Source organism: Dryobates pubescens, chromosome 18, assembly GCF_014839835.1.
Source record: "Dryobates pubescens isolate bDryPub1 chromosome 18, bDryPub1.pri, whole genome shotgun sequence".
NCBI lineage: Eukaryota > Metazoa > Chordata > Aves > Piciformes > Picidae > Dryobates > Dryobates pubescens.
The window spans coordinates 23,561,067-23,583,297 of record NC_071629.1 but is presented as its reverse complement, the minus strand read 5'-3'; the positions used below and the strand labels follow the sequence as shown (position 1 = coordinate 23,583,297).

At 54.0% G+C, this 22,231-nt stretch overlaps 1 protein-coding gene across 1 annotated transcript in view; it reads right to left on the bottom strand.

Annotated features, from left to right (window-relative positions):
- Positions 1 to 22,231, bottom strand: part of DOCK11 (dedicator of cytokinesis 11) — a 119,276-nt gene that overhangs the window by 12,391 nt on the left and 84,654 nt on the right. Inside the window, exons 35-45 of the mRNA XM_054169378.1 lie at positions 21,932 to 22,043; positions 21,730 to 21,796; positions 21,179 to 21,226; positions 20,570 to 20,712; positions 19,279 to 19,394; positions 17,771 to 17,908; positions 8,531 to 8,713; positions 7,785 to 7,898; positions 3,985 to 4,200; positions 3,855 to 3,912; positions 1,229 to 1,335 (exon numbers count right to left, since the gene is read on the bottom strand). Of these exons, the coding sequence (XP_054025353.1) occupies positions 1,229 to 1,335; positions 3,855 to 3,912; positions 3,985 to 4,200; positions 7,785 to 7,898; positions 8,531 to 8,713; positions 17,771 to 17,908; positions 19,279 to 19,394; positions 20,570 to 20,712; positions 21,179 to 21,226; positions 21,730 to 21,796; positions 21,932 to 22,043 (1,302 nt within the window). The remainder of the gene's footprint in view (positions 1 to 1,228; positions 1,336 to 3,854; positions 3,913 to 3,984; positions 4,201 to 7,784; positions 7,899 to 8,530; positions 8,714 to 17,770; positions 17,909 to 19,278; positions 19,395 to 20,569; positions 20,713 to 21,178; positions 21,227 to 21,729; positions 21,797 to 21,931; positions 22,044 to 22,231) is intronic.

Below are 22,231 nucleotides of genomic sequence, written 5' to 3'. Positions count from 1 at the left end.
TCAAAAGCAGAAGAGAAAACAACTTGAACTGCAGATGCTTTAACAGCTCCCAGTAGAAGCAGGCACAGTTACATGAGTCGAACCCCTGAGTCTTTCTGCCCCTTCCAAAGGTAGTCTGCGTTTTAGAGAAGGAAGAGAACTCAAGGAAGCAGAGAGAATGTTGCTTGGTTATGCAGCTGCCTCCACAGGAGAATGCCAGAACTCTGGGGATGGTATCATAAAATGGTTTGAGTTGGCAGGGACCTTACAGATCATCCAGTTCTAACCCCCTGCCACCGGCAGGGACCCCTCCCACCAGCACAGGCTGCTCAAGGCCTGATCCAGCCTGGCCTTCAACACCTCCAGGCAGGAGGCAGCCACAGCCTCCCTGGGCAGCCTGTGCCAGAGTCTCCCCAGCCTCACTCTCAACAATTAGAAATCCTCATCTCCACTCTCAGTCTCCCTTCTCCCTGCTCACTCCATCGTTCCTCGTCCTGTCACTACAAGCCCTTGCCAAAAGTGCCTCCCCAGATTTCTTGTAGGCCCCCTGCATGGAAATGACAGCACTGGAAGTCAGAGGTGTAAGAAATGTGTCTAAGGAACATGTGTGCCCTAGCAGCGGGATGTGGTGCTAAGGATCCTCAAGCCTAGTCTAGAAGAATGGGCAATGGGGCAGCTAGAGTGCAGGGCCAGCTTGCTTGGCCATGTGGCCTGCTCAGGGCAGCAGCACAGGGATGGAGCAGAAATAAGCTTGGGGCTTTGTGACTCAGGAAGCAGCTGCCCACTTCCCAGGGTCCTGCTCTGGTTGCTGGGTGGTGTCCTGCAGCTCAGCCCTAACTCGCCAGGGGACTCTCTGAGCTGACATCTGACACAGCAGAGCTTGGCTTGCACTCTGTCCCTCCCTGGGAAGGCCAAGCTGCTGCTGGCAGAGGGCACATTTGCATATCCTGGCAGGCAAAGGCTGCAGTGAAGCCTTTTCAGTCCCAGGGCCGGAAATGTCCTTCCTTGGAACCACAAACCTACAGCTGCTGGCCTGAGCTGCAGGCAGGCTGACCCCGGGGCAGTCCCTCTGGGGGCAGTCCCTCTGGGGGCAGTCCCTCTGGAGGCACTGCCGTGGAGCTGCCTCCCTCACAGGTGTCACTGCAACCATTAGAGCTCTCATTGGAGCTCTCAACATTCATTAGAGCTCACACCAAGGAAGGCTAAAGCTGACTTCTGCTCAGCTCCCAGACACCCTGCAGGACCTCACCTCACTGTAATGGACATCCATCATCCCACCATCTTCCTTCATCGCACCTTCTTCATCGATGTTGGGAGTGATCTTCCTGAAGGCAGTGCATCCACTGGGGAAGAGTTCTGTAGGAGACCAAAGCAAATAGATCAGTGGAATCTCCAACAGCCAGTCCAGCTGCCACTGAAGTCCTGCAGGCAGCAGGGGACCTGACTGCCATTTGTGCCACTGATCTGCTTTGTGAGGCTGAACACCCCAGAACATCCCCAGCCATTTTAGGAGTCATTCCTAGAATGCAATTAACACCAAGCACAAGAGATTGCCCTGTGTGCTGTCATCTGACTGGCTGTGACCAACTGAAAGTCAGGAGAGAAGGACACGGATCTATCTTTAACAGAAGAGTCAGGAAGAAAGTTACTGCTTGATGCTGGAGAGGTTGGTTGTAAGTCAACAGGACTCTACATGCCTAGCAGGAAGCACAGTTATGTACCCAAAACCCTTGAGTATCACAGAATTACAGAATAGAGCTGGTTGGAAGAGACCTCTAAGCTCACCCTCAGCCCAGCACTGCAGGGTCAACACTAAACCATGTCCCTAAGCACCAGCTCCACAGCTGCTTGAACACCCCCAGGGATGGTGATTCCAGCACTGCTTTGGGCAGACCATTCCAATGTTTGAGATCCCTTTCAGTGCAGAAATATTTCCTGATTCCAGCCTGAACCCCCTCCATGTGCAGCTTGGAACCACTGCCTCTGCTCCTGTCCCTTGCCACCAAGGAGCAGAGGCTGCCCCCTCCTCACTCCAACCTCCCTTCAAGGAGTTGTAGAGAGCAACGAGATCTCCCCTCAGCCTCCTCCTCTCCAGTAGTTCAGTCTTTACTGAAAGGAGATTTCAGTGAGGTCAGTGTTGGGACAGATGAGAGGAAATGAGCTAAAATTGTACCAGGAGAGGTTTAGGTTGGACATTAGGAAAAATTTCTTTCCTGAAGGAGAGGTCAGGGACTGGCACAGGCTGCCCAGGGAGGTGGTGAAGTCCCCATCCCTGGAGGTGTTCAAGAAGCTGTAGATGTGCTTCAGGATATAGTTTAGTGGTCATGGCAGTTGGTTTATGGTTGGACTCAATGATCTCAGAGGTCTTTTCCAATCTTACTGATTCTCTGATTCTGTACTGAACCTTTCTTCCAGCCTATGTATCTCTGCAGCGTGCCAATGCCAGAGGTAACTCAGTGTGTTCGTTAGACAGCACTTGGGCTGTGTTCCTCTTCTTCTGCAGAAGTTCTCCTTTACCATTGGTTGTGGTAAGCAGCCTCCAGGATATATAAAAAAAGAATTTCTGGTTGCCAGTCCTCTCCCCTCTGCAGCCAGGTGAAATGTGTACCCAGCAGAACGAGCCTTGGCTTTTTCCCACATACCCAACGCCCAGTGCAGAATCTGGAGGGGGTCCAAGCCCCCTGAGCAAGGCACTTAAGACCTTTCCAGCCAAGGCTGTAGTGTAGCCAGCGCTGGAGCAGTCTTAACTTTCTGACATGTCCATCTCAGCAAGGACTCCCTGGCATGCACATGAGCAATGGAGTTGATGCATCAACTGTGGAACAGATGTTTGGAAGAAAGCCAGCAAAGTGGAGTCACACACAGCTGTCCTTCCTTCTGCAGCAAACCACAACACTGCCTTTTCTTTTTCTGATTGTTCTTCACAGGTTTGGATAGTCAGGCTGCAGTCTCCTTCATTCTGTATTCTCTGCCCTGCCTATAACAGTACTTCTGATGAAGATGCTGACAGCCAGTTTCTAACATGAGCTTTCCCTCTGAGCACACCTGCAGGCAGGAGGCAGCCACAGCCTCCCTGGGCAGCCTGTGCCAGAGTCTCCCCAGCCTCACTCTCAACAATTTCTTCCTCATCTCCAGTCTCAATCTCTCCTCTCCCAGCTCAAAGCCATTGTTCCTCAGCCTGGCACTCCCAGCCTTGCCCCTCCTCAGCTCTCCTGGAGCCCCTTCAGGTCCTGGCAGGCTGCTCTGAGGTCTCCCTGGAGCCTTCTCTTCTGCAAGCTGAACAGCCCCAACTCTCCCAGCCTGTCACAAAATCACAGAATGCTAAGGGTTGTAAGGCACCTCTGGAGTCCAACCCCTGCCAGAGCAGGAGCAGAAAATCCAGCACAGGTTTCACAGGAACACATCCAGACAGGGCTGGGAAGGCTCCAGAGAAGGAGACTCCACAACCTCTCTGGGCAGCCTGCTCCAGGGCTCTGGGACCCTCACAGTGAAGAAGTTCCTCCTCATGTTGAGGTGGAACCTCCTGTTCTGTAGCTTGCATCCATTGCCCCTTGTCCTGCTCCCACAGGGGAGGTTCTCCAGCCCTCTGATCATCTTCACGGGCTCCTCTGGACCCTCTCTAACAGTTCCACATCCTTCTTATGGTGGGAGCTTGGATTCCTTTCTTTGAAACCACTCATCTTCTTCTAGCTTTATCCACTGCATTCTGGTTTGGCTCTGTGCTCCCCTGCTGGGGCTGTGCTGGTTGGCTGTGCAACCCCTGCAGCTCGTCTCTGAAACAATTTACCAAACGGAGAGAGCTTTTGTCTTGGGAAAGATTCGACCCCCACACACCTCCTCCTCACTGCATCACCTCCCAAACAGCTCACACTTACTTTTCCTGTGCAGAAACTCCGCCACCAGGGCTGCTACATGAACGTAACACATGGCTGCCTGCGAAGGAGAGAGGGAGAGTTAAAGCAGAGCCCTACCCCGCCCTGCCCCCCGCCGCGCCCCCGGCCCCACCTCCGAGAGGTCTCCGTTCTTCACGTGGATCTTTGCCATGCTGTCCAGCCAGGTCTTGCGCAGCTCTGGGGTGCTGGCATAGGATTTGGCTAAGCTGTACTGCAGATCTATCAGCATCTCTGGGTCCTTCTCGTGTTCTTTCATTTGAGCAGTAGCCATCAGCACGGTTCGGATCCTCTTTGTCAGGTCCTTGACTTCGGAAGGAAAAGCAGTTGCCTGACACGAAAGAAATCCACTCAGCAAATCGAGAGAGAAAGCTGGTCCAGGCTTTGCCAGAGCCTTCGGCCAGCCCTGCACACACTGCCCGGCTGGAAGTGCCCAGAGCTCAGGAGGGAAAGCTCAGTAAGCTTCTACTTCCTGCTCTCACAACCCACCTAGGTTGGGGCAATCCCTGTTACCAGTCCAGGCTGAGTAGTGATGAGATTTAGAGCAGCACCACAGAAAAGGACCTGGGGTGGTTGAGGGGCTGGGCAGGAGCCAGCACTGGGCACTGGCAGCACAGAAGGCCAAGGGCAGCCTGGGCTGCAGCCAAAGCAGTGTGGCCAGAGCTGGAGAGAGGATCCTGCCCCTCTGCTCTGCTCTGGGGAGACCTCACCTGCAGGGCTGGGTCCACCTCTGGGACACCCAACACAAGAAGGACCTGGACCTGCTGGAGGGGGTCCAGGAGGCCACCAAGATGTTCATAGGGATGGAGGACCTCCCCTGTGGGGACAGGCTGGGAGAGTTGTGGTTGTTCAGCCTGGAGAGGAGAAGGCTCCAGGGAGACCTTAGAGCTGCATTTTAATATCTGCAGGAGACCTCCAGGCAGCTGGGGAGGGACTGTTCAGAAGGGGCTGTGGGGACAGGACAAGGGACAATGGTTTGACAGTGGAGCAGGGCAGAGGTAGGTTGGACATCAGGAGGAAGCTCTGCACAGGGAGGCTGGGGAGACACTGGCACAGGCTGCCCAGGGAGGTGCTTGAGGCTCCATCCCTGGAGCCATTCAAGCTCAGCCTGGCTGTGTCCCTGAGCAACCAACTCTAGTTGGAGGTGTCCCTGCTGCCTGCAGGGGGGTTGGACAAGATGACCCTTGAGGGTCCCTTCCAGCCCAATGCAGTCTGTGATTCTGCATGCAGTGTGCTGTATGTGTCAAGCAATTAGAGATGTTTCACTATGGGCATGCACAAAATGCCAGGTTAGCTCCTCCTGTGCTACAAGGGTACCTTGGCATCCTGAGGAGCTGGTGTGAGAGCAGGACACCAGTGCTCCATGCATACAAGTGTCCCAGGCCTGGACTGTAAACCATGCCTGAAGTATTCCTCATCTCATTCAACATCCAGCTCATCAGCCTTTGATGTGGTCACTCTCCAATTCCCAAAGCACCAAAGGCATTTGTAGAGTTTCCCAACACAGGAATGTCATAAATCAACAGAGGCTCCTTGCTGCTGCTCCGCCCAGGCAGGCTTATCTGGCCAATGTCATCATTTCCAAGGAGAGAAAACCTACCTCCTTTCTGGGCCCTGCCCTAGGGCTGCACCATGTAGGGGACTGGAGGATCTCTCATGTGAGGAGAGGCTGAGAGAGCTGGGGCTGCTTAGCCTGGGCAAGAGGAGGCTGAGGGGGATCTGAGCAATGCTTACAGATACCTGAGGGCTGGGGGTCAGGGAGATGGGGCCAGGCTCTGCTCAGTGGTGCCCTGGGACAGGACAGGAGGCCATGGGCACAGACTTGAACAGAGGAAGCTCTGAACATGAGGAGCAACTTCTTGAGTGTGAGGCTGCTGAGCCCTGGAGCAGGCTGCCCAGAGAGGCTGTGGAGTCTCCTTCTGTGGAGACTTTCCAACCCCCCTGGCTGTGTTCTGTGTGCCCTGCCCTGGGTGACCCTGCTCTGGCAGGGGAGTTGGACTGGGTGACCTTCAGAGGTCCCTTCCAGCCCCTCCCATTCTGTGATTCTTAGGAAATATATTTTTCCTGAAGTAAAGTTGGAATTTGCCTTGCAGCAACTTGTGGCCACTGTCTCTTGCCCTGCCACTCCACACTTATGAGCAGAGCCTGACCTCCTGTCTCTCTAACCTCCCTTTCAGTTGTGAAAAGCAGCAGTTAAGTCCCCACTCAGCTTCCTCTCCTCCATGAGCCTGGCTCCTGCTCCCTAGCTATCTCTGTGGCTCTGCACAGCATCCTCTCCAGTGCACTGCAATCTGTGATCCTGGACATGGCAGATGGCCATCTTTGTGCACTCAAAAGGAAGGAGGTCTACAATACACATGCAGGACTTTCACTCAGGTGGTCTAAAAAGGGGCAGAGGCACAAAGCCTTCGTGGAGCAGTGCTTCTCAAGCTGTGTGGCTGGTGGCTGTCTCCCAAACACCGCTGTGGGAAACCCCCCCAAGATTTCATGCTCACAAAGCTGTGCAGCTTGGAAACATGGAGCTGTTCATAGAGCTGTATCCATAGGAACACAGCCTGAACCTGTGCATTCCTCTTGTTGCTGCAAGGTTCACACACACATGGAGTCACCATCCCTGGAGGTGGTCAAGAAATGTGTGGGGCTGGCACCTGGGCATTAGTGGCTGTGGTGCTGCTGGGTTGGTGGTTGACTGGATGACCTTGGAGGGCTTCTCCAACCCAAACAATTCTAGGGTTCTATGAAGTCTCTCTTGCACTCCTACAGTTTATACACAAACTGAGTGCAGTGAGTGCTGTGATGTAAAATATGAGTGGCCAAGGATGGCTGAGTGAAACCCTCACCCCCTCTGCATACAGAAGGCAGTGCAGGTTTTTCCAGGTATAACCTGATGCCAAGTTTGTGACAGGACAAGTCTGAGGTTCACATTCCACCTCTAAGTCACAGGATAATCACAGCACTGCACAAACACTTCCTGTTCCCCTCTGTCCTAGGCAGTGTGCAATGGAGCAAGCTGCAGTGCAGTGTGGAGGGGGGAAGCTGTGCAAAGCCAGACAATTATTTCCCAGAGGAACACAGCCAGGAAAGAGTGCTCAGTTAATAGTACTGCCACTCATCTAACTAAAAGACATTGCTGCTAATGATTACCTTCAGGCAGTGGAAGTACCAGACTCTCCCTTTCTTTCCTCTCAAATCTGGCAGTTCTTGGAAAGCTCTTTGGCCACCCTTGTGAGCAGCAGATTTTGCAAACCTGAATTGCAGAGCTGCCTCCTCCTGGCAGGAGGCTCAGGGAGGGAGCATGACCTGCCTGTGCAGCTGGTCCTGCTGCTGCAGGCACAGCTCTGGTTTGCTGGGCAATACACAGCCCACTATAGGCTTGGAAATCACAGTTCCAGCCATCAGCCTTACCCTCAAACACCATTTCCTCGAGTGCATCCCCAGGCTTGCACTAATGGCTGGCAGCACATGGTGTGATGGCAACAAAGTGCAACAGAGTGAGAAAGGGCCTGGAGAACCTGAGGGAGCTGGGGTTGTTCAATGTGGAGAAGAGGAGGCTGAGTGGAGACCTCATTGCTCTCTAACAGCTCCCTGAGAGGAGGCTGCAGTGAGCTGGGCCTTGGGCTCTGCTCCCCAGTCTCGGGTGATGGAAGGAGAAGAACTGGCCTGAAATTGTGCCAGGGGAGGCTTAGGTTGAAGAGGAGGAAAATGTCTTTGGTGCCAGAGTGGTCAGGGCCTGGCAGAGGCTGCCCAGGGAGGTGGTGGAGTCCCCATGCCTGGAGGTGTGCCAGAACCCTGTGGCCATGGCACTGGGGCCATGGTTTGGTGGCCATGGTGGGGTTGGGTTGCTGGTTGGACTGGGTGAGCTTGGAGACCTTTTCCAACCCCAACAATTCTATGAGTCTCTGCTCTCCAACTTACCTTCATAGGCCTGTCACTGTTTGCAAAGTTGTTAATGATGAGCAAGGAGTCCTGAAACCTTGTCCCACCGCTGAGTGCCACATCTGCTATTAACTGGCTCACTGCAATTATAATCTGTTGGAACAGGGTAGGGCCTTTACTGAAATGAGCCCTAATGAGAGCAGTGACATCAGAGGTCAGCCCTTTCCCACAGCATAGCAATGCTGCTACTTGTGGCTTTGCCTTCAGGTCCCCCAAGGACATCTACTCCCCAGAGGATCAACTTGCTTTGCTGAACAGCGAGCTCGCAGCATCAGCCATACAACAATCCCAAGAGAAGTCCCTGTCTGGACATCAGTTGCCTTCTTTCCTGATCCATTCCAACCCAGAGGGCATTCACCTCCCCCATGACCTATCTAAAATTCCTTCAAGAGAGACCATGCTGCAAAAGCAGCTCCAGGAGAATCCCTTCTCCTGCCTCAAAGGCAGCTCTTCCTGCTCTCCTTCCCACTGCACCCCACACAGAGATGTATCTTGTGTCTCTTGACTCCAGACACTCAACAGCTTGGAGGAGCTGATGGCAGGGGGTTTAACCCAAAGGGCCCAGGGCCAGTCACTGCAAGCAGGAATTAGGCCAAGCCTGCAAATGAAGAGCACTGCTGGACACGTAACAACTGCCAGACCCTCTGCAGATCCGAGGTGCCACGGTGCCACTGACCCATTACATGTGACCTGTCCTGCTCTCCAGCTCTCCCCCAGCCACTCACCTGGAGATGTGTCCGCAGAAACGTTCTCCTTTTGGTGAACTCAAAGTTGTTTCTCATCAGGAGGTAGAGCAGGGCTGAGGCTTCGTTCCTTGTGGAGGACACCTTGGAAGAGCAGCACTTCAGGACCTCGTAGCAGAGGGCAGCACACATGTTCACCCTGCCCTTGAAAAATGCTGAGGGGAACTTCACAAGAGGTACACAGGTATTAGGAAACACACCACTAAAGCACACCCCCAGGGCTCAGGTGAGAAGGGACACAGGGCAGCACACTGGGCTCCAGCCTGGACAGCCTCAATAAACATCTGGGCCTGAAAGGATTTATGGGATTGGATTTGGGGTCTATTTCTAAGCACTCTGCCTAGAGCAATGTACCTTGGTGTCACCCTGTCTTGGGATGTGCTTGTGTATGTCCATGCATCCTCTCCCCCAACAGCTTTGGGGTTCATTAGTAAACTCTCAACAAACTGGTCAGGTGGCAGTTTTATGTGCTTAGGAAAGCCATAATCAGCAGCAGCACCGCAGGAAGGAGGAGTCCCATGGACATCCCCTCCAAAGGCTGCCACCTGGGACATCAGCAAACCTGCCTAAGCCCACCCAGAAATCCCACCTTGCTCACACAGCTGCTTCTACATGTCCAACCCCCCCAGAAGGAAAAAAAAAGCAGCCTGAAGTCATGCTTGCCTCCTACTTGCTTGTCCCAGAGAGCCTAAAACCGACAGGGATGTGTCCTGGCCACCCAGATGGAGTCTGCCCCGGGGAGCAGCAGGATCAAGGCAAACCACAGCCTCAGCCACCTCGGTTAGCAGTGGGGCTCAGAGGGCTGCAGCAGCATGGAGAAAAGCAGAAGGGGAAGGCCAGCACCCTGCAGGACTGTGCAGCATCTCTCACCTCACCAAACACCTGCTTCCCAGCAGGGCTCTGGGGTCAAGCTCAGCTGTGTCTGAACAGCAGACAGCTGCAGCAGTGCCCTGCCCCTGGAGACAGCTGTCTCCATGCAGGGCCAGCCAGAGTGGAGCCCACCAGCTTGTCTGTCTGCCCATGCTCAAGAGTGGTGGCTGGTAAGGAGGAGGCACCACACTCAGCTTCCTCCCAATCCAGCCACAGCAGGCTGGGTGCAGGGAGGCAGAACAGGGAAGGGTTCTGAGCTGGCACGCAGCTGCCTCTGCAGCCCCCATGGGAGCCTGGCTGCAGCAGGGTGACAGCAACACCTCCCAGAGCTGCTCTCTGCTGCACTGGGGACCTGGCTGCAGCAGGGTGACAGCAACACCTCCCAGAGCTGCTCTCTGCTGCACTGGGGACCTGGCTGCAGCAGGGTGACAGCAACACCTCCCAGAGCTGCTCTCTGCTGCACTGGGGACCTGGCTGCAGCAGGGTGACAGCAACACCTCCCAGAGCTGCTCTCTGCTGCACTGGGGGACCTGGCTGCAGCAGGGTGACAGCAACACCTCCCAGAGCTGCTCTCTGCTGCACTGGGGACCTGGCTGCAGCAGGGTGACAGCAACACCTCCCAGAGCTGCTCTCTGCTGCACTGGGGACCTGGCTGCAGCAGGGTGACAGCAACACCTCCCAGAGCTGCTCTCTGCTGCACTGGGGACCTGGCTGCAGCAGGGTGACAGCAACACCTCCCAGAGCTGCTCTCTGCTGCACTGGGGGACCTGGCTGCAGCAGGGTGACAGCAACACCTCCCAGAGCTGCTCTCTGCTGCACTGGGGACCTGGCTGCAGCAGGGTGACACCAACACCTCCCAGAGCTGCTCTCTCTGCTGCACTGGGGACCAGCCCTGGGGGCCTCCCTGGTAAAGAGCCAACAAACACCACCATGCCTTCAGACCTTCAAAGGAAAGACATGCTCAGTTCTTTCAAGACCCAATGGTCCACATGGGGCATGGTCCATAGCCACTCCCATCTGTCCCCCCCTGCTCACCAAGGGAAATGTGAGTAAATATTGTCAGTGCTGTCACTCACAACTTGGCCAACAAGGACAGTGATGTTTGGGGGGCAGGAAAAAGAGTGTGGCCAGCAGGTTGAGAGAGATTCTCTTGCCCTTCTACTCTGCCCTGGTGAGGCCACACCTGGAGTACTGTGTCAGGTTCTGGGCTCCCCCATTCAAGGAAGACAGCGATCTGCTGGAGAGAGTCCAATGGAGGGCCCCAAGGAGGGTACTGCAGCATCTCTCTTACAAAGAAAGCCTGAGAGCACTGGGCATGTTGAGCCTGGAGAACAGCAGCCTGAGAGGACATCTGATCAATGCTGATCAGTATCTAAAAGTTGGGGGTCAAGAGGATGGGGCTGGGCTCTTTTCAGGGGTGGCCAGTGATAGGATAAGGGGCAATGGGCACAAACAGAACAAAGGTGGTTTTACTTGAACTTAAAGGAGAAACTTCTTTGGTGTGAGGGTGCTGGAGCCCTGGTCCAGGCTGCTCAGAGAGGTTGTGGAGTCTCCTGCTCTGAAGAGGTTCCAAACCCACCTGGATATTGTGATCCTGGGTAAGCTCCTGTGGGTGACCCTGCTGGGGCAGAGGGGTTGGACTCGATGCTCTCCAGATGTCCCTTCCAACCCTCTCCATTCTGTGATCATGGATTCATAGAATGGTTTGGGTTGGAAGGGACCTTAAAGATCATCCAGTTCCAACCCCCTGCCATGGGCAGGAACACCTCTCCCTAGACCAGGTGGCTCCAGGCCCCAGTCAAAGCCTGGCTTTGAACTCCTACAGGGAGGGATACTCCCAGTCAAAGGCTGGAGCTGTTACCATGGCTCTCTACTCCTTGCATTAAACACACATGATTGAGATGTAGCTACTGCAGTGACCACCACCATGGCATGCTGGTGACAACGTCTCAAAAGAGGAACCTAGAAGCTGTGGCTAGCAAGACTACACCACTGGGCCACACAGGTTACCAGGCTGCATGAAGACACTGCCCAAACACTCATGAGCATGGGCAGACAGACAAGCTGGTGGGCTCCACTCTGGCTGGCCCTGCATGGAGACAGCTGTCTCCAGGGGCAGGGCACTGCTGCAGCTGTCTGCTGTTCAGGCACAGCTGAGCTTGACCCCAGAGCCCTGCTTGGAAGCAGGTGTTTGGTGAGGTGAGAGATGCTGCACAGCCCTGCAGGGTGCTGGCCTTCCCCTCTGGCCAAGAATATGTGAGAAAGAAGAGCAGCAAGAGCAGCAGAGGGCCAAGAGGCCCATGTGTGCACTTGGAAAGGGGCTGTTAAGTAACTGCTGCTTGCTGTGATGCAATCCTTCTCCACAGTCAGATGGGGTCACACTCAGAGCCAGGCTTAACCCAAAGCTGGCCCCAGTGATGTGTGATTGGGCATGCACAGGACTAGCCAAGAAGCTATGGCTGGCACTTGCTTTCAGCAGGCACCACTGCTTGCCACAGAGGCTTTGCAGACATTTCCAACTTAATGCTAGGGAGAAAAGCTTTGCCTGGGAATCTGCTGCAGAAGAAGCCCAAGATCCCTCCCTGTGCACTGCCCTCCACACTGCACCAGACCTGGAGGAAAACCTGTGTGCCCTGTTCCTAGGGAACCTGTGTCCACACACAGCTCCTCCCTGGAGGTGTTTGCAGCCAGGCTGGAGGTGGCTGTGAGCAACCTGCTGTGGTGTGAGGTGTCCCTGCCCATGGCAGGGGGCTGGGACTGGCTGAGCCTTGAGGTGCCTTCCAGCCCTGACAGCTCTGTGATTCTGGAGACTGAGCCCAAACAGATGCAATTGCTCCTGATGCCAAGCTCAGGGCAGCAGACCCAAGGGTATCTACCTGCTAGAGGTCTAGACAGGTGCCTGCCTGCAGCTCTCCAGCTGGCAGGAGAACATGAGCTGGGGAGAACTGTGAACCAGTGCCCTGGAGGAGCACATTTCTGATTCAGCATAAGATAAAGGGCCAGAGCAGGACTCAATGCAGTGAGCAGCTCCCAGAGAGGCCTCAGCAGAAAAGGGACATGAGGGCAGGTCAGCCACAGCAGCAGGCAGGACATTCCAAGTACCTTTCACCAGCTGCAGGGGAGGCTGTAACCGTGCTGCATCCTGAGAGCACTAATGGGGAGGGAAAGCACAGTCTGACATGGCCACAGGAACTGCTGCCAGGCAGAGGACAGGTTCCCAAAGGGGATGATGAAGGAAAGAACCAAGGCTCTGGTGCCCAAGTCCTTCAAGACTTGGGATTTGTGATGCCTCCAATGTGCCCTACCAGTGCCAACACACCAAGGGACAGCCAGGTGCAGAGCTGGCTTTTGCATGGGGCTTCCATCAAGCCCACATCCACGTGTCTGAGCTGCTCTTTAATGCAGAGCAAATCAGCTCAGCCCCTCCTCTGGCCATGTTTTCCTTCCTAACCTTTACTTTCAAGACCATTCCCAAGCATGTGTATATCTATGTGTCTGGTAAGTGGTGCTCTGGAAAGAAGGACTTAGCTGATTAAAACCCCCCAGCCCTGGAGTGCAAAAGAAGAGCCATCTAGCTTGTGTTGCTTCTTCCCAGCTTTCTTCCCAGATTCCCAGCAGCCAGGCATGCAAGGGGGATTCATTCTGAAACCAAAACTAAATCTGCAAGCAGTTACAGAATTTGTTTGCTCTTTGCTTTCTGGTGACAGTTCCTTTGGAAGGCTCTTGCCTATCAAGCAACCAGACTCAGAGGGCAAGCTCTTTTTCAACCAGGTTTGGGGATGCAAAAACTAATTACTAAAATCTCCTTTTTATTTATGTTTTCCCTCCAGCAACCATTTGCTGTGAGCCTGGAGAAGAGAGGGATTCTGGATTCTTTCCATGGCAAATATTAGCCATAAAAATGACAAATTGTCCATTCCTGCTGTGTCTAAGGTGTGACTCAACTTTGATGTCCATGAATTTGTGTTAAACAAATGTACAGTACAGGTAATATGCAACTCAGAGCAGTGCAGCTCTCATACTGTCAAACACACTGACAGGAGAACCTGCAACCCTTGCACTTGTGGGAGGCTGTGGATGGAGGTGACTCTGCCCCTCTGCTCTGCTCAGCCCCCACCTGCAGCACTGCCTCCAGCTCTGGGCCCCCAGCACAAGAAGGACCTGGAGCTGCTGGAGAGGCTCCAGAGGAGGCCACCAAGATGAGCAGAGGCTGCAGAACCTCCCCTGTGGGGCCAGGCTGGGAGAGCTGGGGCTGTGCAGCCTGGAGAAGAGAAGGCTCCAGGCAGACCTCAGAGCAGCCTGCCAGGACCTGAAGGGCTCCAGGAGAGCTGGGGAGGGACTTGTGACAAGGGCTGGGAGTGCCAGGCTGAGGAACAATGGCTTTGAGCTGGGAGAGGGGAGACTGAGCCTGGAGATGAGGAAGAAATTGTTGAGAGTGAGGCTGGGGAGACTCTGGCACAGGCTGCCCAGGGAGGCTGTGGCTGCCTCCTGCCTGGAGGTGTTGAAGGCCAGGCTGGATGAGGCCCTGAGCAGCCTGTGCTGGGGGGAGGGGTCCCTGCCCATGGCAGGGGGCTGGAGCTGGATGGTCTTCAAGGTCCTTTCCAACCCAACCCATTCTTTGATTCCATGAACTGCAGTGACACCCTCAGCTATTTTAACATCACTTTGGCCTCAGAAAAGCCCTTCAGAGAACTTAAAAGGAAGTCTGGGAGTTGTGTGGTTTTGGAGTTGGCAAAGAGCACACTTCCTTATAGATACCATCTGCTGGGGAACCTATCTTGCTTTTACAGAAGCAACACTGCATCCTGCAATAGGGGAAATGGGAGAGAGCAACTGAAACCAATCTTGCACATCTCTGAGGCCCAGGCTGCTAACTGCAGCATGGATTCAGGTTGGCATCAATCCCAGCAAACAACTCTGCTGCCCCTCCTTGCAGCAGCGTTTGGAAAGCAAGCATGGAACCCCTGAGGAGCTCCAGGATTCCTGATGGACTCCAGGATCCCTAAAGGGTTCCAGGATTTCTGAAGGGCTCCAAGATCCCTGAAGGGCTCCAGGTTTTGTGGGCTGATGGTGAAACTAAATTGAGTGGGCCTGCAGGATGGCCTTGGCATTTAAACCAGCACAGATTTTTGCCAGGAAGGCAGGGAAGGTCCATTGTTTGCTGAGGCACAGAACAAATATTCCCTGGGTAAACAAAACTTTGACTAGCAAGGGGAAGAGACTTGCATAAAGGCTGTGTCTGAGCAGGGTGTGTGCTGAACCAGCAGGCTTTGAGAAGTCCCTTGGAGAAACAGCTCTGAGGAGAACACACTGTCTCGAGCCAGGTAGCTGGAAAGACTTCTGCATTTGCTGCTTTGCTTCTGACTTTGCTTAGGGCAATCCAAAATTCAGCCCTAGACATGATCAAAGAATCATTTTGGTTGGAAAAGCTGTTTAAGATCATTGAGTCCAACCCTTCTCTAACTCTGCCAAGGCTGGGGCTAAACCACAGCCCTCAAATCACATTCTGGGCTGCACCAAAAGATGTGCTGCCAGCAGACCCAGAGAGGTCATTCTGCCACTTTGCTCTGCTCTGCTGACACCACATCTGGAGTACTGTGTGCAGCTCTGGAGCCCTCAATACAGGAAGGACCTGGAGCTGATGGAATGGATACAGAGGAGGCCACAAAAATGATCACCTCTGCTACAAGGACAGGCTGAGGGGTGTTCAGCCTGGAGAAGAGAAGGCTCTGAGGAGAACTAATAGCATCCTGCCAGTACCTCAAGAGGGCTACAATAGGATGGGAGAGACTGTTTGCAAAGGCCTGGAGTGACAGGATGAGGGCCAATGGCTTTAAGCTGGAACAGAGCAGATTGAGATTGGATGTGAGGAACAAGTTCTGCCCCAGGAGGCTGCTGGAACACTGCAGCAGGCTGCCCAGGGAGGTGGTTGAGGCTCCATCCCTGGAGATATTCCAGGTGAGGCTGGACAGGGCTCTGAGCAGCCTGATCCAGTGGAGGATGTCCCTGCTGCCTGCAGGAAGGTCATACTTTGGACATTCTTTCTGGCCCAGACCATTCCATGATTCTGCCTCTTTGAAACTCCTCCAGGGATGGAGACTCAACCACCACCCTGGGCAGCCTGTGCCAGGCTTTCAGAACCCTTTCAGTGAAGAAGTTTCTTCTCATGTCCAACCTAAACCTCCCCTGGTGTAACTTGAGGCCATTTCCTTGTCCTAAACATCACAGCTGTATCACACTGGTTCTTGGCTCTGTGTGAGTGAAATGTGCCTAGCAGAGACTTTCTCCACCTTTGTGAAACCATTCAGCAGTCTCTTCCTTTAACCAAACCTTCCTTGGCAACCAGTGCAAGACCTCCTCTGAAGGAACACTTTGCTGCATCATTCACAGACTTGTGCTGTGCCTGGCTGCAATCTCACACCACATGGACTGACCTCATGGATGAAATATTGCATTCAAGTGAATTGAGAGGATTCAATTTGGTTTGAATTTTAGGTCCTGGAGCAGTTTGGTAGGAAGGGAATTTGTGATCTTGGAAATGGACTGATGAGAAATGGCAGATTTTGAGCAGCATGAAGGGAAATGTCTGCAATAGCATCCCTCACTGCTCTCATGTGTGAGATGTGGCTCTGATACTGCTCAGGCTCCAGGGGTTAACCACAGATTCACAGATTAGGTCGGAAGAGACCCTCCAAGGGCATCCTGTCCAAGCCCTGCAGGCAGCAGGGACAGCTCCAGCTAGAGCAGGCTGCACAGGGACACAGCCAGGCTGAGCTTGGATAGCTCCAGGGATGGAGCCTCAAGCACCTCCCAGGGCAGCCTGTGCCAGTGTCTCACCACCCTCCCTGTGCAGAGCTTCCTCCTGATGTCCAACCTACCTCTGCCCTGCTCCACTTTCAAACCACTGCCCCTTGTCCTATCCCCACAGCCCCTTCTGAACAGTCCCTCCCCAGCTGCCTGGAGGTCTCCTGCAGATATTAAAATGCAGCTCTAAGGTCTCCCTGGAGCCTTCTCCTCTCCAGGCTGAACAACCACAACTCTCCCAGCCTGTCCCCACAGGGGAGGTTCTCCATCCCTCTGCTCATCTTGGTGGCCTCCTCTGGACCCTGTCCAGCAGCTCCAGGTCCTTCTTGTGTTGGGTGTCCCAGAGGTGGACCCAGCCCTGCAGGTGAGGTCTCCCCAGAGCAGAGCAGAGGGGCAGGATCCTCTCTCCAGCTCTGGCCACACTGCTTTGGCTGCAGCCCAGGCTGCCCTTGGCCTTCTGTGCTGCCCTTGGCCTTCTGTGCTGCCAGTGCCCATTGCTGGCTCCTGTCCAGCTTCTCCCCCACCAGCACCCACAAGACCTTCTCTGCAGGGCTGCTTGCTGTGTACCACAGCCCAGAGAAGTGCAGACAGAGGTTCAGCAGGTACTGCTCTGTTTCAAACACAGTGGAAGAGGAGCAGCTTGGCACTGCAAGTATTATTCAAGCACTAGCACTGTCAGCAATGCAAACAGTCTGGGGCAAAGACACAAGCACCACAGCTTTTGGTCTAACAGACACTACTCCTGAACGGTAGCTGTGTGACCAAGGCAGGTGAAGGAATTCCTCCTGATTTCTCTTTCTGTTTTTTCACATCCAATTGTTGAAATAGATAAACTGGGCTCATTTGAAACCTGTTTTCTAAAACAGGTCTCCAAACAGGAGGTTCCACATTAACACAAGGGAAAACTTCACTTTGAGGGCGGCAGAGTACTGGAGCAGGCTGCCTAGGGAGGTTGTGAAGTCACCATCTCTGGAGGCATTCCAAACCTGCCTGGATGTGTTTGTGTGGGGTTTACTCTGGGTGATCCTGCTCTGTCAGAGGGGTTGGACTGGATGATCTCCAGAGGTTACTTCCAAGCCTCACCATTCTGTGATTCTGGGAAACATCACCAAGTCTCAGTTTAAGAGGAGTGGAAGCATGCTGGTCTCTTCTGGCACACCTCTGGACTCATGTTCAGGCTGAAGAAGAGCAGACTGGGGAAAGATCTGATCAATGTTTATAAATATCTGAGGGGTGGGTGTCAAGAAGGGGCCAGGCTCTTTTCAGTGGTGTCTTGTGATAGGACAAGGGGCAATAGACACAAACTGGAACTCAGGAAGTTCTACCTCAACATGAGGAGAAACTCCTTTGGTGTGAGGGTGCTGGAGGCCTGGAGCAGGCTGCCCAGAGAGGCTGTGGAGTCTCCTTCTCTGGAGATTTTCCAAACCCACCTGGATGTGTTCCTGTGTGAGCTGCCCTGGGTGACCCTGCTCTGGCAGAGGGTTGGATGGGATGTATCTGAAGGTCCCTCCCAAGCCCCAGCACTCTGTGATTCTATACACTGCATACCTTGCTAATGAAGGCTCTCAGGGAGGCAAACACATGCTTAAGAGCTGCTTCTGACTGCCCATTTTTGAGAAAAGCCAGGTGAATATCAAACACTTTCTTCATGAGTGGATTGTGGCCCTCGTTGCTTAAAAGCTGAGTCTGGAAAGCAAGGAGAGAATTTATTTTGCAGAAATGTTGGGCCTGGGCAGGACAGAAATCGTTGTGCATAACTGATTACATCAGTTCTGAAGCCAGAGAAGGAGGAGGGCCTGCAGTGAAGGTGTAACCAACAGATGTGGCAATGGGTATGAATCTGTACTAGCTGGCCAGAGGTTCTTTTGATAGCAGAAAGACCAATATTTGATCTCTGACTCCAAGACTTCACTCAGCCACCTGTACAACTTTCACCATCTGCCTAGAGATGGTTTCAGTCACAGAGGCTCTTTCCAGCTTACTCATACTGGTGGTTCTCATTTTTATTTCTCCCAGCAAGCAACTCCAGGGCTGGCTCAGATGAATCTTTTGGCATACCCTGTACCAGGGTAAATTTAGGAACCATACTTTTGAGCTGAGCTCCTTTAGCAGTAAGAAGAGGCTCAGCACTTGTGCTGCAGCACACTTGTGTGTGGTAATACTGAGTGCCCAGAAAAGGCCATTAAAGAGGAAGGGAATCCAGTCTGTCCTGTGGGTTGAAAAACCACAGTGCAGTGTGGCACGCTCACACCCAACTGAGGAAAGTAAACAAAGTCCTAACTCTTGCATCTAAACCCCTTCTGCTGTTGCCAGACTTTTAAGGAGTAATTTAAGATATGCACCAGAGTGGTGGTGCTCAGTGACAGAAGCACAGGACATGAAGACCTTTCTCTGCGTGTTCAATTTACCTAGGAAAGAAACCTTCATTGTGCTTATCCAGAGCTGCTCTGGTGACATCTGCAAGACACATTGTGATGAGGAGGAGTTGTCCAACCACACTTTGAGGAACAGCAGTTCAGTGTTTTGCTGCCAGCCTGGGGCTCTCTTCACCACAGAGGCTCTGATTCAATGACTGCCAGGAGTGTGAATCATCAGTATGGTGGAGAAGACTCCTACCAGTGGTCCTCATCCTGTCTGAACTGCCAGCCACAGCTGGACTGCCTCAGCCCCAGAGGCACTCTGGGTCTTGCTGCTAGGCAGTTTATGGTAGCAAACAACTCTTAGAACGCTACTCCTTCATTTCTCTTTCCTCTAAGTCCCTCCTTCCTGCATGATGGACATTTCCTCTTCTTCTCTTGCACTGCCCACACTCGGAACACAAAAACATCCCCCGCACTTTCTGTGGTCTTGCAGTTTTGAAGAAGCTGCAAGATTGCCTAAGTGCCCAAATGCTCTGGGACCTTGTGAAACACCAAGCTTGGTGGAAAAGAAATGAGCTGCAAGCCATTTGCTTTAGTAAAGCCTGCCATAAGCTGTCGCTGGCAGAATGGCTGCTGGCAGTCAGCACGCACAGAGACACGCAGCACACTCTGCTACCTTTCGGTTTCAATGCTGACCTTGAAACTCTGAGTGAAAAAAGAGATGGTGTCCAGGACTGTCAGGCACACTTCAGTGGCTATATTGCCCTCCAGTAATGCCTGGTGCATGATATCTGCTTCTGAGGTGCCTGCATCTGTGGAGGGAAAGCAAAGCAGGAGGAAACAGTGTTCAGTGCTCCAGCTCCCACGAAGTCTCAATGCTGATACAGACAAAGCTCTCCCCTTGCTCTTCACTTGGATACAAACTAGAACATAGAAAATTCCACTCAGCATGAGGAAAATGTTCTTTCCTGTAAAGGTGACAGAGCCCTGGAGCAGGCTGCCCAGAGAGGTTGTGGAATCTCCTTCTCTGGAGACTTTCAAAACCCACCTGGATGTGCTCCTGTGTGACCCGCCCTGGCAGAGGGCTTGGACTCCATGGAGGTCCCTTCCAGCCCCTAACATTCTATGATTCACCGGGTTTGAGGCTGAGGTAAGGTTAGCTGAATTTGCCAGCTCCATTCAGAGAAGCTGCCTTAGCCTGGTGCCAGCTGAGACAACCAAGGGCAGCATTTCCCCTTAGTCTCACTGGCACTGAAGCCAGAGAGAGGATGAGGTGTTCAGGTTGCATCCACAGAGGGCAAATGTCACCTGCGCAAATACTAAGACAAGGAGCCGAGCCGAGACAGGTGAGAGGAAAAAGCCAGGGAAGGCCCAAGTCCCAGGGGTGATTTTTAAGGCCCTGACTGGAATGTCACCTCCCTCCCCAACCTAGGGGTGTAGCAGAGAGGGGTTGTTGCAGTTTGAGCTGGGTGCCCCCTGATGTGTTCACTTCCTGTGTCCAGAAGTCCAGCCCAGAGGGATGGACACAGGAAATTGTGTATCTCGGGTACACCCGAGACCCTCAGGGCTCCTTCTTCCCCCTCCCTCTGCTGGGCTAGTCTCAGCTGGCCAGGCCTGAGACTGCCCATCCCCCTGTGGCCTTGGGCCTAGCCAGGCCCAAAGCCAGCAGACATCTCCCCCAGTTACCGGCTGGCGGAGGAGGAAGAAAAGAGAAAGTGCCAGACCCCGCACTGGATCTTATAGTGGTGCAAAGAATCATGGTAGGAAATACACAATTTCCTGTGTCCATCCCTCTGGGCTGGACTTCTGGACACAGGAAGTGAACACACCAGGGGGCACCCAGCTCAAACTGCAACAGGGGTGGTGACCATTGCAATCCTGCAGACTTTGAATACCCTCAAGCAGCAAGTGGAAAATGGCTATGTGCAATTGTCAGCAGGGGGCGGGGCGAGGAGTCCCCTGCCCCCCCTAGCTGTGCTGTACATACTGTGGTTAAGGGTGAAGGAGGTCTCCAAGCTGCCCAGGTGCTGCAGCCGCACCTGCATGCCCCCGGCTCTGCTGCGCAGCGCTGGCATCGTCTGCGACTTCCGCTCGGCTCCCGCGTGCTTGGAGAACCAGGCCTCCTGCACCCTGCCGGGGGACACAGGACAAGGTGAGACAAGCAGCAGTGGCCACAGCACTGCAGAGTGACACAAGGCACCGGGATGGAGGCCTGGCCTCCCTCCATCACTCTCATCTGGTGAATCCTGGGTAGTCCCAGGGGGACCGATCAGGCTACCCTTGTGCCAGACGGCCCCGGAGTTACTGAGACAGCATCTCAGGGAGCAGAGATGCATCTGGTGTCTCACCTGGAGCTGACTGGGGGGGACACTGTCGACCTGCGTGGGCAGCCGGGAGCGCTGGGGCCTGGGGGTTTCATGCAGGAGCTGGAGGGGAGGGAAGGGGCAGGGTGCTAAGAGGAAGGGGCTCTGCTGGGGGCATGGTGTAGAGCAGAGTCCCAACCCTGCAGGCTTCCTGCCTGCTTGGCTCTGCATCCTCCCTTCCTGCCTCAGCTGTGGCACCCCTCCACCTCAGCCCCAGACAGGAAGGACAGTACCTGGCAATATTCCTCTTCCCCACATATCTGAAGTGGAACAAGCACACCCTGGAAAGAGAACACGTGTTTGTTACAGGCCCTGCAGGCCAGGAAAGGTCCAGGACGTTTCAAATCTGCCCTGTCCTCCCCTGCAGACACTCCTCTGTCAGGAAGCTTTGGGTCTGTATGTGCAGAGCACTTGACCTCATGCCCTTGGTTTCCAAACCCTGTGGCACATCCCTGTCTCCTTCACCCATGTGTTCCACCAAGCCCACTGCAAAGTGGAGCTTGTGCCTGTTAGGGTGGGAGGCTGTGAGCCCTGCTTGCCCACAGGTGGTGGGACAGCCTCTGCACAGCCCAGACTGAGCACAGTGCACTGCCCCTTCACCATGCTCCCTCAACCTGCTCCTGCTCAGAGGGAGGAAGGCCATTCCATTGCAGCCTGGGCAGACAGCTCTGGTGCCGCACAGGACCACGTTCATGCTGTGAGGCACACCCCACCGCGCCTTCCCCTTGGCCAGTGCTGCCTGCACAAAGGCACAGTGTTTGACATGCAGTCTCATGATACTCACTCCAGAAGCACAAGGACGTTGATCAGCTCCTGGGGGGAGAATTTGTTCCAGTAAGCTAAAAGAGTATCTGAAAGGGAAAAAAAAAGCAAACAGCAGCGCACTGAGATCTGAAAAAGAGTAACTACAGAGAGACCCTGCAGAACAAAGCTGCTGCTGGTCTCTCATCCCTCTGGCTGCCCTCCAGTGAGCAAGAGCCACCAACCTTCAGAGAGCATCTTCACCAGGTGGAGGTAGCACATGAGCAGTGTCCGGATCTCGAAGTGGTCCAGGCGGCCGCAGTGCGAAACGCTGCTCCTCGTGGAGCTTCTGCGCACCTGATGGGCACAGAGAGGCCCTGGCTGCCGGCGCCGCGCAGGGACGGGCTGCCGCGCAGCAGGGGCACCTGACAGACGCCACACGTGCCAGCATTCCTCCTGGGCCCTTACAGCACCACATCTGGGAGACATCTCAGAGAATCATACAATGGTTTGGGTCGGAAAGGACCTTAAAGGTCATCCAGTAC